This window comes from Triturus cristatus, chromosome 8 (genome assembly GCF_964204655.1).
Source record: "Triturus cristatus chromosome 8, aTriCri1.1, whole genome shotgun sequence".
In the NCBI taxonomy this organism is placed as follows: domain Eukaryota; kingdom Metazoa; phylum Chordata; class Amphibia; order Caudata; family Salamandridae; genus Triturus; species Triturus cristatus.
This window is the reverse complement of record NC_140591.1, coordinates 475,528,718-475,547,028: the sequence shown is the minus strand read 5'-3', so window position 1 is coordinate 475,547,028 and position 18,311 is coordinate 475,528,718. Positions and strand designations below refer to the sequence as shown.

The following is an 18,311-nucleotide window of genomic DNA, read 5'->3' as shown; positions in this document are numbered from 1 at the left end:
CCGCCAACAAGCCAGCGCCCAGAGCGCAGGGGACTCCACCGGATCTCACTGGGTCTACTGGGATAACGACCTGCTATACAGCGAACAAAGAATCGCAGAGCTAGGGGCCGGTCGAGTGCTGGTGGTACCTCTCCGCTTCAGAGACTTCCTACTCAACCTGGCCCACGATGTCCCCCTGGCTGGACACCTGGGCCAGGACAAAACTTACAGTCGCCTAGTGACCAACTTTTTCTGGCCGAAAATGAGGAACGACGTCCTGAACCACTGCCGGTCCTGCCCCACGTGCCAAGCCAGCGGGAAGAGTGGTCGTAAGCTGAAAGCCCCTCTGCAACCCTTCCCTGTGGTCACCACCCCGTTCGAGAGGGTAGGAATAGACATTGTGGGGCCCCTGGACCCCCGCACGGCACAAGGACACAGGTTCATCCTGGTACTGGTGGACCATGCCACCCGCTACCCCGAGGCGGTGCCCCTACGAACCGTGACAGCTCCGGTGGTTGGCCGGGCCCTAATGGGGATCTTCTCCCGGGTGGGCTTCCCCCGAGAAGTCGTCAGCGACCGAGGCACGAACTTCATCTCCAAATACATGAAGTCCCTCTGGCAACAATGCGGGGTCACCTACAGATTCACGACCCCCTATCACCCCCAAGGGAACGGACTAGTGGAGCGTTTCAACCGCACTCTCAAGGGGATGATTGGGGGATTGGAAGAGCCCCTCCGTCGCCAGTGGGATGTACTACTCCCGTGCCTCCTCTTCGCCTACCGAGAAGTCCCCCAGAAGTCCCTCGGCTTTAGCCCTTTCGAACTCCTGTACGGGCACCCTGTGCGAGGGCCCCTCAGCCTAGTCAAGGAAGGTTGGGAGATGGCCCCCCTAAAGACCCCTCCAGACGTCTTCAAATACCTCCTGGCCCTACGCAATCAGACCCGGCGCTTCAGGGAGATGGCCAAGGCGAACCTCGAGGCCAGCCAGGAAGACATGAAGAGATGGTATGATCACAATGCCTCCTCCGTCGAGTTCGAGCCTGGTCAACAAGTGTGGGTGATGTCCCCCACCGAACCATGTGCCTTGCAAGATAAGTGGACGGGGCCCTTCAAAGTGGTCGAGCGCAAAAGCCCCGTCACTTACCTCATCGACATGGGGACCTCCCGGAACCCCCTTCGGGTCCTCCACACCAACAGACTCAAACCACACTTTGTGCGCTCAGAACTCAGCCTCCTGATGGCTACGGACAGTGGGGCAGAGGAAGACTCCGAACCCCTCCCGGATCTCCTGAAGACTCAGGAGAATGACGGCTCCGTGGACAGGGTCCGGCTCTCTGATGCCCTCACCCCGGAGCAACGCCAGGGCTGCCGGAACCTCCTGCTGCGGTTCGCTACACTGTTCTCCCTCACCCCCGGGGTCACCCCTTGGTGTTTGCACGACGTGGACACCGGGGACAGTCCCCCTATCCGACACCGGGCCTACCGCGTACCAGATCGGGTACGGGCCTGCATACAAGAGGAAGTGGCCAAAATGCTCACGATCGGGGTCATCGAGCCCTCGGACAGTCTCTGGGCCAGCCCGGTTGTATTAGTCCCCAAAGCCGCTGCCCCCGGCACCACACCTTAACTGAGATTCTGCGTCGACTACCGGGGCTTGAACGCTGTCACCCGGACCGACGCTCATCCTATCCCCCGAGCGGACGAATTGATCGACCGGCTGGGGGCCGCCCGCTACCTCAGTATCTTCGACCTAACAGCGGGCTACTGGCAGATCGGTCTCACACCCCGGGCTCAGGAACGGTCAGCCTTCTCTACCCCCGATGGCCACTACCAATTCAAGGTCATGCCCTTTCAACGCCTTGTGAACCAGGTCTTGGCGGGGCTCGAAGAGTTCAGCGCTGCCTACCTGGACGATATCGCTGTATACAGCCGCCACTGGTCCGACCACCTCCTCCACCTCCAAGAGGTCCTACAGGCCCTCCAGCGGGCCGGCCTCACAATTAAGGCCGGCAAATGCCAAATTGGCCAAGGGTCCGTGACCTACCTTGGGCACCAAGTGGGAAGCGGGCTGGTGGCCCCGCTGCAACTTAAGATTGCTGCCATCCAGTCCTGGCAGCCCCCCGTCACCCAGACCGAGGTCCGAGCCTTCTTGGGGCTCACCGGCTACTACCGGCGGTTCGTGAAGGACTACGGCAGCATCGTGGGGCCCCTCACGGGTCTCACGTCCAAAAACCAACCAAAGCGGATTAACTGGACCTCCGATTGTCAAGCGGCCTTCGAGAAGCTGAAGGCCGCCCTGTGCACCGCCCCTGTGCTCCAGGCCCCCGATTACAGTCGGGAATTCGTGGTACAGACAGACGCCTCCGACCACGGCATCGGAGCGGTTCTTTCCCAATTGAACCCCGAAGGTCATGACCAGCCGGTGGCCTTCATCAGTCGACGTCTCCTGGCCCAAGAACAGCGCTGGAGCACCATCGAGAGGGAGGCCTTCGCAGTGGTGTGGGCCCTCAAAAAGCTCCGGCCCTATCTCTTCGGTACCCACTTCCGGGTACAAACCGACCATCGACCCCTGCAGTGGCTGATGCAGATGCGGGGGGAGAACCCAAAACTATTGCGCTGGTCCATTTCCCTGCAGGGAATGGACTTCACCGTGGAGCACCGACCGGGCCAAGACCACGCCAACGCAGATGGCCTGTCACGCTTTTTCCGCCTCGACGAGGAGAGTCCCCAAGAAGATGGGTGACTCTCCCCGCCTTCAGCTGGGGGGGACGCATGTTGGACAGGCCACACGAAGGGCTTGCTCCCTCCCCGCATGACAGGGCCCAAGCCCCGGCCCGCCAGGCGTGACCCACGAAAAGCACCCGCACCCCGTCTCCCGACGGAACTCCTGCCCTCGGACCTCCATGTATCACGGGCCCCAGCCCCCACCGGCTCCCCCGGCCGGGTCAAGCCGTCATCTTGGGCCCCGCACCACGAGGCCGCGTGGCCTCCCCCCGACCCTAACCCTGGGCCTGGCCGGCCCGACATCCCGGCACCACCATCCACCCAGGAGGTGAGCGGACCACTTGGCAGGTCAATGGGAGAACGAAGCGTCAAGAGCTCTTCCCCCGCCAGGTGCCGATCGCCTCCAGCTCCCCCAGGCCCTGGCTCCACCCCCTGCTGGGTGTCTGGACACCTTCATCCCGGACCCTCCGACCTCCAAGTGCGAGGGTCCGGACATCAAAGGGCGCCTGCCCTATAACTGGAGCAGCTCCGGAGCAGGAAGGCAGTTGTATCCTGGAGTTGAGAGACACCGAGAGAACTCAGCCTTGACGGACTACTGGCGCTGCCGTAGCCCTATCTTGCGAACTATCGTCCTGCCTGCTGGCGCTGCCGCGGCCTTCTGCAACATCCATCCTCGTCGGGACCTGCTGGCGCTGCCGCGGCCCGTTGTAACGACCATCCTCACCGGGACCTGCTGGCGCTGCCGCGGACCGTATACCGACCATCTCTACCGGGACCTGCTGGCGCTGCCGCGGACCGTGTACCGACCATCTCTACCGGGACCTGCTGGCGCTGCCGCGGCCCGTACCAGCTAAACCACCAAGCTCGAGGATTGTGAGCTAATCATCATATCATCCGAACTACCAGACTGGTAAACAGACTGTCCCGCTACCCCTTTCCCTATCCTGAGAGACTTAATCGAGGGGACCCCTGAGTCCAGACCTCCTTGTACTATTTCATCGTTCCTTAAGAAGTGCATATAAAGAACGCTAAATCTTATCCTTGTGTGGTATCTGTCTGTGGGGGGGGGGAAGTTATTTGTCTGTACGATCGCTGGAGACGGCTCTCCCCGGAGACCTCTCCCCCTGACCTCGGCCGACCCTCCCGGTCCGTCTAACAGGCTGCGACGGGGGATGTCCAGGATGAGTCGTGCTGAGGCGTTCTGGATCCGCTGAAGTCTTTTCTGGAGTTTGGCGGGCCAGGACAAAACTTACAGTCGCCTAGTGACCAACTTTTTCTGGCCGAAAATGAGGAACGACGTCCTGAACCACTGCCGGTCCTGCCCCACGTGCCAAGCCAGCGGGAAGAGTGGTCGTAAGCTGAAAGCCCCTCTGCAACCCTTCCCTGTGGTCACCACCCCGTTCGAGAGGGTAGGAATAGACATTGTGGGGCCCCTGGACCCCCGCACGGCACAAGGACACAGGTTCATCCTGGTACTGGTGGACCATGCCACCCGCTACCCCGAGGCGGTGCCCCTACGAACCGTGACAGCTCCGGTGGTTGGCCGGGCCTTAATGGGGATCTTCTCCCGGGTGGGCTTCCCCCGAGAAGTCGTCAGCGACCGAGGCACGAACTTCATCTCCAAATACATGAAGTCCCTCTGGCAACAATGCGGGGTCACCTACAGATTCACGACCCCCTATCACCCCCAAGGGAACGGACTAGTGGAGCGTTTCAACCGCACTCTCAAGGGGATGATTGGGGGATTGGAAGAGCCCCTCCGTCGCCAGTGGGATGTACTACTCCCGTGCCTCCTCTTCGCCTACCGAGAAGTCCCTCGGCTTTAGCCCTTTCGAACTCCTGTACGGGCACCCTGTGCGAGGGCCCCTCAGCCTAGTCAAGGAAGGTTGGGAGATGGCCCCCCTAAAGACCCCTCCAGACGTCTTCAAATACCTCCTGGCCCTACGCAATCAGACCCGGCGCTTCAGGGAGATGGCCAAGGCGAACCTCGAGGCCAGCCAGGAAGACATGAAGAGATGGTATGATCACAATGCCTCCTCCGTCGAGTTCGAGCCTGGTCAACAAGTGTGGGTGATGTCCCCCACCGAACCATGTGCCTTGCAAGATAAGTGGACGGGGCCCTTCAAAGTGGTCGAGCGCAAAAGCCCCGTCACTTACCTCATCGACATGGGGACCTCCCGGAACCCCCTTCGGGTCCTCCACACCAACAGACTCAAACCACACTTTGTGCGCTCAGAACTCAGCCTCCTGATGGCTACGGACAGTGGGGCAGAGGAAGACTCCGAACCCCTCCCGGATCTCCTGAAGACTCAGGAGAATGACGGCTCCGTGGACAGGGTCCGGCTCTCTGATGCCCTCACCCCGGAGCAACGCCAGGGCTGCCGGAACCTCCTGCTGCGGTTCGCTACACTGTTCTCCCTCACCCCCGGGGTCACCCCTTGGTGTTTGCACGACGTGGACACCGGGGACAGTCCCCCTATCCGACACCGGGCCTACCGCGTACCAGATCGGGTACGGGCCTGCATACAAGAGGAAGTGGCCAAAATGCTCACGATCGGGGTCATCGAGCCCTCGGACAGTCTCTGGGCCAGCCCGGTTGTATTAGTCCCCAAAGCCGCTGCCCCCGGCACCACACCTTAACTGAGATTCTGCGTCGACTACCGGGGCTTGAACGCTGTCACCCGGACCGACGCTCATCCTATCCCCCGAGCGGACGAATTGATCGACCGGCTGGGGGCCGCCCGCTACCTCAGTATCTTCGACCTAACAGCGGGCTACTGGCAGATCGGTCTCACACCCCGGGCTCAGGAACGGTCAGCCTTCTCTACCCCCGATGGCCACTACCAATTCAAGGTCATGCCCTTTCAACGCCTTGTGAACCAGGTCTTGGCGGGGCTCGAAGAGTTCAGCGCTGCCTACCTGGACGATATCGCTGTATACAGCCGCCACTGGTCCGACCACCTCCTCCACCTCCAAGAGGTCCTACAGGCCCTCCAGCGGGCCGGCCTCACAATTAAGGCCGGCAAATGCCAAATTGGCCAAGGGTCCGTGACCTACCTTGGGCACCAAGTGGGAAGCGGGCTGGTGGCCCCGCTGCAACTTAAGATTGCTGCCATCCAGTCCTGGCAGCCCCCCGTCACCCAGACCGAGGTCCGAGCCTTCTTGGGGCTCACCGGCTACTACCGGCGGTTCGTGAAGGACTACGGCAGCATCGTGGGGCCCCTCACGGGTCTCACGTCCAAAAACCAACCAAAGCGGATTAACTGGACCTCCGATTGTCAAGCGGCCTTCGAGAAGCTGAAGGCCGCCCTGTGCACCGCCCCTGTGCTCCAGGCCCCCGATTACAGTCGGGAATTCGTGGTACAGACAGACGCCTCCGACCACGGCATCGGAGCGGTTCTTTCCCAATTGAACCCCGAAGGTCATGACCAGCCGGTGGCCTTCATCAGTCGACGTCTCCTGGCCCAAGAACAGCGCTGGAGCACCATCGAGAGGGAGGCCTTCGCAGTGGTGTGGGCCCTCAAAAAGCTCCGGCCCTATCTCTTCGGTACCCACTTCCGGGTACAAACCGACCATCGACCCCTGCAGTGGCTGATGCAGATGCGGGGGGAGAACCCAAAACTATTGCGCTGGTCCATTTCCCTGCAGGGAATGGACTTCACCGTGGAGCACCGACCGGGCCAAGACCACGCCAACGCAGATGGCCTGTCACGCTTTTTCCGCCTCGACGAGGAGAGTCCCCAAGAAGATGGGTGACTCTCCCCGCCTTCAGCTGGGGGGGACGCATGTTGGACAGGCCACACGAAGGGCTTGCTCCCTCCCCGCATGACAGGGCCCAAGCCCCGGCCCGCCAGGCGTGACCCACGAAAAGCACCCGCACCCCGTCTCCCGACGGAACTCCTGCCCTCGGACCTCCATGTATCACGGGCCCCAGCCCCCACCGGCTCCCCCGGCCGGGTCAAGCCGTCATCTTGGGCCCCGCACCACGAGGCCGCGTGGCCTCCCCCCGACCCTAACCCTGGGCCTGGCCGGCCCCGACATCCCGGCACCACCATCCACCCAGGAGGTGAGCGGACCACTTGGCAGGTCAATGGGAGAACGAAGCGTCAAGAGCTCTTCCCCCGCCAGGTGCCGATCGCCTCCAGCTCCCCCAGGCCCTGGCTCCACCCCCTGCTGGGTGTCTGGACACCTTCATCCCGGACCCTCCGACCTCCAAGTGCGAGGGTCCGGACATCAAAGGGCGCCTGCCCTATAACTGGAGCAGCTCCGGAGCAGGAAGGCAGTTGTATCCTGGAGTTGAGAGACACCGAGAGAACTCAGCCTTGACGGACTACTGGCGCTGCCGTAGCCCTATCTTGCGAACTATCGTCCTGCCTGCTGGCGCTGCCGCGGCCTTCTGCAACATCCATCCTCGTCGGGACCTGCTGGCGCTGCCGCGGCCCGTTGTAACGACCATCCTCACCGGGACCTGCTGGCGCTGCCGCGGACCGTATACCGACCATCTCTACCGGGACCTGCTGGCGCTGCCGCGGACCGTGTACCGACCATCTCTACCGGGACCTGCTGGCGCTGCCGCGGCCCGTACCAGCTAAACCACCAAGCTCGAGGATTGTGAGCTAATCATCATATCATCCGAACTACCAGACTGGTAAACAGACTGTCCCGCTACCCCTTTCCCTATCCTGAGAGACTTAAATCGAGGGGACCCCTGAGTCCAGACCTCCTTGTACTATTTCATCGTACCTTAAGAAGTGCATATAAAGAACGCTAAATCTTATCCTTGTGTGGTATCTGTCTGTGGGGGGGGGGAAGTTATTTGTCTGTACGATCGCTGGAGACGGCTCTCCCCGGAGACCTCTCCCCCTGACCTCGGCCGACCCTCCCGGTCCGTCTAACAGGCTGCGACGGGGGATGTCCAGGATGAGTCGTGCTGAGGCGTTCTGGATCCGCTGAAGTCTTTTCTGGAGTTTGGCGGTGGTTCCGGCGTAGAGGGAGTTGCCGTAGTCCAGACGGCTGGCGACGAGGGCCTGGGTGACCGTCTTCCTGGTCTCGGTGGGGATCCACCGGAAGATCTTTCGTAGCATGCGCAGGATGTTGAAGCACGACGAGGAGACGGCGTTGACTTGTCTGGTCATGGAGAGGGTGGAGTCCAGGATGAAGCCCAGGTTGCGTGCGTGGTCTGTTGGTTTGGGTGCGCTGCCTAGGGCGGGGGGCCACCAGGAGTCGTCCCAGGCGGAGGGTGAGGATCCCAGGATGAGGACTTCCGTCTTGTCCGAGTTCAGTTTCAGGCGGCTGTTCTTCATCAATTCGGCTACCTCTTTCATCCCTTCGTGGAGGTTGGCTCTGGCGGTGGTGGGGTCGTTGGTGAGGGAGAGAATCAGCTGGGTGTCGTCGGCGTAGGAGATGATGTTGAGGTTGTGCTGGCGTGCTATGTCTGCGAGGGGGCTCATGTACACGTTGAAGAGGGTTGGACTGAGCGAGGAGCCTTGAGGAACGACGCAGATGACTTCGGTGGCTTCAGATCTGAACGGGGGGAGGCGGACTCTGTGTCCTTCCGGCGAGGAAGGAGATGATCCACTCCAGTGCCTTCTCCTGGATTCCGACGTTGCTGAGTCGCTGCACTAGTGTACGGTGGCAGACAGTGTCGAAGGCCGCGGAGGTCTAGGAGGATGAGGGCCGCTGTTTCTCCGTTGTCAAGCAGAGCTCGGATGTCATCGGTGGCTGCGATCAGGGCGGTCTCGGTGCTGTGGTTGGCCCGGAAGCCAGACTGCGAGAGGTCGAGGGATCCGTTCGTCTCGAGGAAGGCGGCCAGCTGCTTGTTGACGGTCTTCTCGATGACTTTTGCAGGAAACGGGAGCAGCGAGATGAGGCGGTAGTTCTTGAGGTCGGTGGGGTCGGCTGATGGCTTCTTTAGTAGAGCGCTGAGTTCGGCGTGCTTCCAGCTCTCCGGGAAGGTAGCGGTGTCGAAGGAGGTGTTGAGGATGTCCCGCAGGTGGGGTGCGATGACAGCGTCGGCCTTGTTGAAGACGTGGTGAGGGCAGGGGTCGGTAGGAGATCCGGAGTGGATGGAGTTCATCGTGCGGACGGTGTGTTCGGTGCTGATCGGGGTCCAGGCGCGGAGGGTGGTGGTGGGGGGCGGTGGTTCGGTCGTGGCGTGCGTCGGTTGAGTGCTGAAGCTGTTGTGTATGTCCGCGATCTTGTTGTGGAAGTAGGAGGTGAGGGAGTTGCAGAGGTCTTGTGAAGGGGTGATGTCGTTGTTACCGGCGTTGGGGTTGGAGAGCTCTTTGACGATGTTGAAGAGTTCCTTGCTGTTGTGTGCGTTGTTGTCCAGTCGTTCCTTGAATGCGGTTTTCTTGGTGGTGTGAATGAGTTGGTGGTGTTTGCGAGCTTGAGGGCAGTCATGTTGTCCGGTGTTGGGTCTCTGCGCCAGGTTCTCTCGAGGGCACGGCAGTTCTTCTTGGAGCTCTTGAGTTCGTCGGTGAACCATGGGGCTTTCTTGCTACCGGGTCTGCTAGTCGGGGTCTTCAGAGGGGCGAGGTCGTCTGCGCAGTCGCTGATCCACTTCGTGAGGTTGGTGGCCGCTTGGCTGGGGTTCGTTGCGCTGGTGGGTGGGTTCTTGCTCAGGGCGGTCGCGAGCTGGTCGGCTGTGATCTTGTTCCAGCTTCTGCGTGCAACCTGTTGCTGGTGGTGGTGGATCGTGGTCCTTCTGAAGCTGAAGTGGACGCAGCTGTGGTCCGTCCAGTGGAGTCCGGTGGCGTGGCTGAAGGCGATGTCCTTGCTGGATGTGAAGACGGGGTCGAGTGTGTGTCCGGCGTAGTGGGTGGGGGTGGTGACCAGCTGCTTGAGTCCGAGGTTGGCGAGGTTGTCCAGCAGGGTGGTGGTGTTGCGGTCGTTGTTGTTCTCCAGGTGGAAGTTGAGGTCCCCGAGGAGGATGTAGACAGCGGAGGGGAGGGCGTGCGGGCTGATTAAGTCGGCGATGTCTTCGCTGAATTGTGTGCGTGGTCCCGGGGGTCTGTAGATGAGGGTGCCTCGGAGGGTGGTCTTGGGGTTGATGTGGACCTGGAAGTGCAGGTGCTCGGCGGGTGCGAGGGTGTCGTTGGTGTTGGTCGTGATGCGGATGGTGTTCCTGTGGATGATGGCGATGCCTCCTCCGGTGTGGTTGATGCGGTCCCTTCGGATGATCTTGTAGCCGTCTGGGATGGCGATGGCAATGTCGGGCGTTGAGGAGGCGTTCATCCAGGTTTCCGTGAGGAAGGCGACGTCTGGGGCTGTGGTGTCGAGCAGGTTCCAGAGCTCGACGGCGTGTCTGTGGACGGAGCGGGTGTTGAGCAGGATGCATTTCAGGTGGCTGCTGCTGTTGCTCGTCTTGGTTGGTGCTGGAGTAGTGCAGGTCCGGATGCAGGTGAACTTGCAGGAGTTGCAGCAGAAGGGTCCGTGGGTGCGTCTCGGGGTGGCTCGGTAGCATCCTGGGCTTCGGCCGGCGTTGAGTGCGTTGAGGGTGGCGGCGTCGTACGTCCGGCGTACGTCCGTCGTACGTCGTACGTACGTACGTCCGGCGGGTGGGCTGGGGTTTTACAGCATTATTTGTCATTATCACATAAGAGAACACCTTCAAATATGCAGGTTCAGCATTTCTGCTGTACAAAAACCTCTTGATTTATTTAATAGCCTTAAATTTTGCTCCATGTATAATAAAAATCTAGCCCACATGTAAGGAACACATTATCCCTGATTTGCCTCTTAGTTCTCTAATAGCACTGTCCTCAGGACGGGGACAAGAATGTTTCTCAATTAATGTTTAAAAACTCACTTTTAATGAGTATACAACTAAAGGATGATGTGATAGCATACTGTCATTTACAAATACAACATTTTCCAATGAAATGGCCACAAACTTGCTAATTAACATGCAGTTTTACTGATAACACTATATTTACTGATAACACTATATATTGTCTAAACAATCTGTGGAAACTGAGTTTCAGCAAAAATATACATAATTTGCAGATCACCAAGTTAAGTGTTCGGATTTGTTTTCATCCTATTAAATTCTTTTGTTTCATCACACTGATTTACAAAAAGAAATTGCTTTTATAAATGCTGAAATATATTTTGAAATGGTTGTGAAGTTCATTTTCATGTTATTTGAATGTGTGTTAGAAAATAACTGACATCCTACAGCCTTTCTATGGTATCTTCATTACTATTTAGATAAATGTTGGCTCCTCGTCAGGCCCCAACCCAGGATGCACAGCAAAGTTAGTTCTCAGATAAATAAGTTCCAACAGTTTATTCCATTATTTGTCCAATTTATGGTTTCAATTTGAAATGGAAAAAAATGGTTGGAACTTATTTATCTGAGAACTAACTTTTTGCTATGCATCCGGGGTTGGGACCAGACGAGAAGTCAACATTTAACTATATTTTGCACGCACAGGCGGAGGACGCTTCCAGGGCTGCATGCTGCAACATACAACCTTTGAGCACTGCAAAATCTTATAAGGGTTTAATTTGGTGTGCATTCTACCTCTTTTGGTGAATATATCTTCATTTCTATGCTATGCATTCTCCCCTTAGTTATATGTTCCCTGCAGCACAGCCAGTGGGACTGTGAGGTAATAGAATGCTGATGTGTGCATGGTTTGAATGTCCGTTGGAATGCATGGACTGAGCAGCAAGGATGCTGCTCCCAGGGGGCCTTCCTGCTTCCTTACTACCATCTTTACCTGTAACCTGAAACTCCTAGCTTGAGCATAAACCTTATCCTGTTTCATCTATCCTACTGGGTACTCTGCATCTTCATTTACCACACTTTCATTTTAGTCTTCGTAAGCAGGAATGTCAAACAGTTCTTTAAACAAAATCCTCTAACTTTGCAGTCAGATAAAGTAAACACCAACCTGTAGAATAAAATAAGCAGCACATTATAAGACATAAACAGACATTTGACCTTTGTCTCTGAACTAGAGTAAATACAAGATAAAACAAGATTTAAAGGCATCATTTATTATTCATTTACCTCCTGAATAAATAAAAGACTTGTTTGTCAGTTCGCCAGAATGGGCCAGTAGGCCCTAAAAATAAATAACTTATCCTGATAAAATCTGACTAGCCATAGCGAGAGGGCGAGTGGATTTCTTGAGACATGAAAAGTATTTGCTAAGTGAGCTAAATGTGATGGGCTGTAATAACGGTTTACCAGTCAGGAAAATACTGTTTATTGCATTTAACAACTTACTTGGTCTTTGATGTGGGAGGCTGTTGCTTTGTGGTCTGTCCATGACATGTAAAGTATAAGAGAAAAGGTCATTTAGATCTTTTTTTTTATTTCAATATGCTTTTTATTGTTTTTTACAACATATGACAATTAACATATAACATGTATTCTGCATCGCTTTGTTGTTACAGGGCAGCCCAAAACTGGCTGGGTTAGCTGTAGAACAATTCCGGTAGCTTGACTGCCCCCCATCCACTGTCCTCGTATGGGAAAGAGAGGATGGGGTAATGATAGGAAATAGGATAGAGAGAGAAAGAGATATAACATGCCAGAAGTTCTATTTTCTCGCTATTGTCTCGTGAGGGTTTGCTTTCCGGGTCTTTCTGCTGGGCCTATTCATGACGGCTCATATGGGTCTAAGAACTTGTCCAGTGATGCCCACATGCGCCTGCAGGGCTGTTTCCATGGTGAGTCACGTAGGGCAACTGTGTCAGCACCTCTGAGATACGTCACCCACTTGAGCCATCCCTTGAACGTTGCATTGAAGGTTACTTTCCATTTAGTGAGTATAATTTTTACTCCCGCTGTTAGGAGATCCAGTAGGTCTCTGTCTTGTTGTGAGTCTACCTCGGTCTTAATAAAAGCAGTTACAAGGGTAGCAAATTTCGTTTTTGAAGTGCAACCTAACATTTTGTTTAGGAAAGTGAAGATCTTCTCCCAGAATGTTTTGACTTTGGGACAGTGATATATCAGGTGTGCCAGGTCCCCCTTTCCCTTATTGCAATTCCAGCACTGATCATTGGCCTTCAGGCCCAGGGTCGCCAGGCAAGCCGGGGTCCAGTAGGTTTTGCGTAATATCCAGAACTTTGTCTGAGCTAGTACCGGGGATATTTTGTTTTGCGTAGGGGAGGCCCATAGCATCTGGATCTCTTTCTCGCTGAGTGTGCCGCCGAGTTGAGACTCCCTGTAAGTGAGTGTCTTTTCATCAAGTTTGGTTGAGCTGGGTCGTAATAGTCTATAAAGGTGGGATACCTGGTGGCCTATTCTGTTGAGATTAGTCATGTATTGGATAATTGAGGGCTTGACATTACAGAGTTTCGCTTTGGTCAGGGCTGTTTTGATTTTAAGGAAGTTGTATAGTTCTATGTCTGGCAAGTTATGTTTGTTTTTTAGCATGCTGAAAGTGGAGGGGTTCCCTCCCTCTTCAAGCTGGACAGGGTGGGAGATACCTATTTTTTTCCATGAGTAGATAGATAGTGGTTTGCCTCTGTATTTTATCCTAGCGTTTGCCCACAGTGATTCCCATCCTGAGTTTTTTATGCCGTGTTCCATCCTTTGATCTACTTTTAGTAGGGCATTTCTCGTGTTTTTGAGTATTGGGTTTGCTGCTAGAGTCTGTTTGTTAGCTGTTAGGAGAGCTAATGGTTCAAGGTTGTTTAGTATGGCTCTCTCAAGTCCGAGCCAGACCGGTGTGTAATCCTGGCTGGGCAGGATCCAGTAGCTCCCCTGTTTCGCTAAAAATGCAGTTTGAAAAGTTTTGAAATCCGCCAGGTTTAGGCCCCCCAGTTTTTTATCTAATCTTGGCTTTTTAAGGCTTATCCTCGCTTTTTTGTCTCGCCAGATGAAATTATTTAGCATCTTGTCTATTTTGCGATGGAATTCGTCTGTGAGTATTAGAGGGAGCATATTTGACAGGTAGTTGACCATTAGGGTGATCATCATCTTCACCGTCTCTATCCTCCCCCACCATGTTATGAATTTGGGCCACCAACCTTCCAACAGCGTCTTTGTATTGTCTAGCATTCGTTTTTCATTTTGTTCAAGTGTGCTTTTGAGGTAATTCCCAAAGTGTATACCTAGGTATTTAATGAAACCGGTTTGCCAGGCAAGGCCCGAATCCCCCAGTATCTCTCTAGTGGTGTATATGTTAAGTGGTTTACATTCTGATTTGTCCTTATTTAGCTTGTAAACAGAGAGGGTGGAGTACTTATCTATGGTCTCCATGAGGGCCGTGATAGAGGATTTAGGGCTTTCGGTGACAATGAGAATGTCGTCCGTGTACGCGGCTAGTTTGACTGTGACCTCATTGATGGTGATCCCCTTCATCTCCTTATTGGCCTCGACATCTCTAATCAGTTTTTCTAGGGCCAGTAGGAACAACGAGGGGGACAGGGGGCAACCTTGCCTTGTCCCTCGCTGGAGGGTGAAGGGATCTGAGGCTGCCCCATTGACTACAATACGAGCTCTGGGTTTCTCGTATAGTGCCATAACTTTCCGTGTGAATGAGTCCCCAGGTTGTATGTCTGCATGCACTGCTCCAGGAAATGCCATGATACCCTATCAAACGCTTTCTCGGCGTCTAGTGTGATGGTCACCGCTGGTTTGCCAGTCTTGCCGGCCCTTTCTAGTATATGACACAGGAGTCTGGTGTTGTCATTTAGATCATTGTTGTGGAAACATGCAACCGTATTTTCTAAGACTAAAATAGAGGACAACACAGCACTGAAAAACACTTGCAAATTAAACAAAGCCTTAAGCACAACATGCTTTAAGTGGTGGTGGAGCAACTGGTATTTCCAGATCTGAGGAAGACCTTTAGCCAGTGCATATGTCAAGGATGAATCACCCTATCCCACGAAATAAAGGTTATTAATTACACTAATCAAAAGGGCAACGCAATATAAAACAATCCTACACTACTGGGCTATAGGTCCCCAATATTTTGGAAGCCAATACACCATTAACTAAATATCTGCAGCTGACTTTTTATTCCAGCAACCATTATCAAGTGTTGTCAGAATGTCTAACTCCCTTGCAAGCATATGTTTTGTTTGTTCATTTAACCTATTAAAAAACAAGTAAGACCCATATTAAAACAGAACATGGCAACTTGTTTTTCTTTTGAGAGAGTCGGGGACAGTCGGTGCAGTCTAGAGCAAAGGTGAGGGTGGGTCAAAAAAAAGCAGGCTCTGGAAAGAGGCAGAGGGGGCCATGAAAGCAGGCTCTAGGAAGAGGCAAGGGGGGGGGCAAGAAAGCAGGCTCTGGGAAGAAGTGGGGGGGGGCAATAAAGCAGGCTTGGGAAGAAGTGGGGGCTGGGGGACTCAAGAAAGTAGGCATCTGAAAAAGGCAGGGTGACAAGTAAGGCGGCAATGAGAATAGGCAGGAGGCCAAGAAAACAGGCTCCGGCGAGGGGCCAAGAAGGCGGCTCTGGCGAGGGCCCAAGAAAGCAGGCTCCAGCAAGGGGGCGGGGGCATAAGGCTCCTGGCAGAAGTATATGATAACAGAGCCTGGCTCGGTTAACTGGCAAGAAAGCCCGGGCCAGGTAAAGAGGTTAGCAGAGCTTGGGAGACAAGAGAATAACCCTGGAGAGAAAAGAGGGCATCCCTCGGAGCAGGGGGCAAGAGAGGAAGCTGACAGGACAAGAGAGAAGACCTGGGAGTGAAAAACAAAAAGCAGGCCTGGGGTAACTTTAAATTAGTCCTGTTGGTGACAAATCAGCATTGGCCATGGGAGTAACAAGACAGCAGGCCACGGAGGGTGACCAAACAGCAGGACCAAGGCAGTGACTGGAAAGTTGCTGTCCCTAGAAGAGTTTGATCACCAGCAAGTTGTGGTGAATATGCAATTATCAGGTCTTAAACAATGCAAACGTTCCTACGAGACACACCTCTTGGTGATCCTACTCCCAGGAGACATTTTTCAGATGGCACCATCTAGCTGAGATCCTTTAGACAAACTAAGCAATGCTACTACAAAGAATAGACGTGGTACAAATGACAACAGCTGATGAAAGACGGTAATTAATGATTTAGAAGATGTGAATTTTACCAGAGAAAGATGATGGAATATTTCACAACACTGATGACATGGGTCTGGGTTGAGACTTATGCGGGCTCGTTTGGGTAACAGCTTAAGGGCCTTTCCCCACCTCTGGTACAGGACAGTGCAGTGGAGAAAGGTGAAGTAGATGGTGTCATGTTCAAACCAGAAGACAAGGATCACCCGGACCACTGGGCTGGATACAAAGTATCATACAAAAAGATTTAAAGTTACCCTGAACAAGCAGCTTAACCTCTTGACTTCTGGTTTCCGGTTGCTACATGGAGTGGTGGGAAAATGGTAGTTGTTCAGTAATTGTATACCTATGCCCCCAATACTAACGATCTTTCCTACTTTTGTAAAGTGGCCATGATTCTGAATGGTCACATAGGACTATTAGTTTCATAGGTATGCAATAACAAATGTATATACAGTCAAGGACACTTAACACACTCCTTCAAGATTTGGAATAACAGAATCTAAGACACTGCTGAAACGGACGGGGTACTATAATTTGGGGAATGTTTGGATGAAGCAAAAACCAAAGGAAATGATGGACGGAGTGTTGAACATTGCAAACACTCACCCCCAGTCAACTGATTTGGGTTTAATCCATCACCGTTCTTTAGCCCACTCTGCCACCCCAGTTCAAACATGGCCATATGCAAATCAGTCTGACCCTGTGCCTCATGGGAACAGTCCAGCCCGAGCTGCCAAGCCATGTCTTCCCTGGACCGGAAACAAGCTTCCTAGGACCGGTTTCTGGCATTTCAGCCGTCTTCAGCCAGGCTTGCTTGAATCCAGTGGCAAAGTGAGCAAGGGACTCACGTCTGAGCATACCCTGCCAACTTATGGCGAACAAAGCAAAAACCAAAGGAAATGATGGACGGAGTGTTGAACATTGCAAACACTCACCCCCAGTCAACTGATTTGGGTTTAATCCATCACCGTTCTTTAGCCCACTCTGCCACCCCAGTTCAAACATGGCCATATGCAAATCAGTCTGACCCTGTGCCTCATGGGAACAGTCCAGCCCGAGCTGCATGTCTTCCCTGGACCGGAAACAAGCTTCCTAGGACCGGTTTCTGGCATTTCAGCCGTCTTCAGCCAGGCTTGCTTGAATCCAGTGGCAAAGTGAGCAAGGGACTCACGTCTGAGCATACCCTGCCAACTTATGGCGAACAAAGCAAAAACCAAAGGAAATGATGGACGGAGTGTTGAACATTGCAAACACTCACCCCCAGTCAACTGATTTGGGTTTAATCCATCACCGTTCTTTAGCCCACTCTGCCACCCCAGTTCAAACATGGCCATATGCAAATCAGTCTGACCCTGTGCCTCATGGGAACAGTCCAGCCCGAGCTGCATGTCTTCCCTGGACCGGAAACAAGCTTCCTAGGACCGGTTTCTGGCATTTCAGCCGTCTTCAGCCAGGCTTGCTTGAATCCAGTGGCAAAGTGAGCAAGGGACTCACGTCTGAGCATACCCTGCCAACTTATGGCGAACAAAGCAAAAACCAAAGGAAATGATGGACGGAGTGTTGAACATTGCAAACACTCACCCCCAGTCAACTGATTTGGGTTTAATCCATCACCGTTCTTTAGCCCACTCTGCCACCCCAGTTCAAACATGGCCATATGCAAATCAGTCTGTTCCCATGAGGCACAGGGTCAGACTGATTTGCATATGGCCATGTCTGAACTGGGGTGGCAGAGTGGGCTAAAGAACGGTGATGGATTAAACCCAGATCAGTTGACTGGGGGTGAGTGCTTGCAATGTTCAACACTCCGTCCATCATTTCCTTTGGTTTTTGAATGTTTGGATGAACCATCATTGTAATAATAGAGTTTTCTCATTTTACTGTCCAGTGCACCACTTGTATCTCAAACTGATTTTCTACTGACTGGTTTTAGCGATTTACACCTGGAATACCTTGACATTTCCCTATATGACCATGCTGGGGATAGGTACACATGCTATGCTTGTGCCTATTTGGTGGTTCCAAAATACATGGTTGAAGGAGACAGTTACTAGGGATAAGCTTAAGACCAGGATTATTTTTTTCTTTTATGAAAACAAAGCTACTATCTCTAGCAAGAGATGAAGTGGAAGCATTTAAAGGTACACCACAAGGTTACTATTCAGGGACTTCTACAATCACCAAAAACATTGGCAAAAGAGGGTTTGGTACCCTTGAAAAGAATTAGGATGACTCTATTAGGAATGTATCTCCAGTTCACGTTTAGGACCAGCAATAACCTCAGATTTTGGATAGGCTAATAACTTGCTTCTATAGATTGAGTAACTGTGACTATATTCATTTTTGACTAAACAGAGGAATCCTGGCCAGAAGGCTGTTATGGTAGGTCAATATTCAAAGAGGACCTAGGATCATCTCAGCAATTAGTGATTTGAGATGGGGTTTGATCATTGATCAACCTGGCAATAATGCAACATTTTCTGATCATTATCGAGCCTTTATTCTCAACAAAACAGACAGAATAGTGAATGGACCCCTGACCTACCGACAGAAACATGCTGCCTGATCCTATCTCCAGAGGACACTGAACCA

General features: G+C 53.6%; 1 protein-coding gene across 1 annotated transcript in view; it reads right to left on the bottom strand.

Annotated features, from left to right (window-relative positions):
* SUGT1 (SGT1 assembly cochaperone of MIS12 kinetochore complex) overlaps window positions 1–18,311 on the bottom strand; it is a 205,121-nt gene that overhangs the window by 144,005 nt on the left and 42,805 nt on the right. The window contains exon 3 of the mRNA XM_085621970.1: window positions 11,942–11,976. Within this exon, the coding sequence (XP_085478096.1) occupies window positions 11,942–11,976 (35 nt within the window). The remainder of the gene's footprint in view (window positions 1–11,941; window positions 11,977–18,311) is intronic.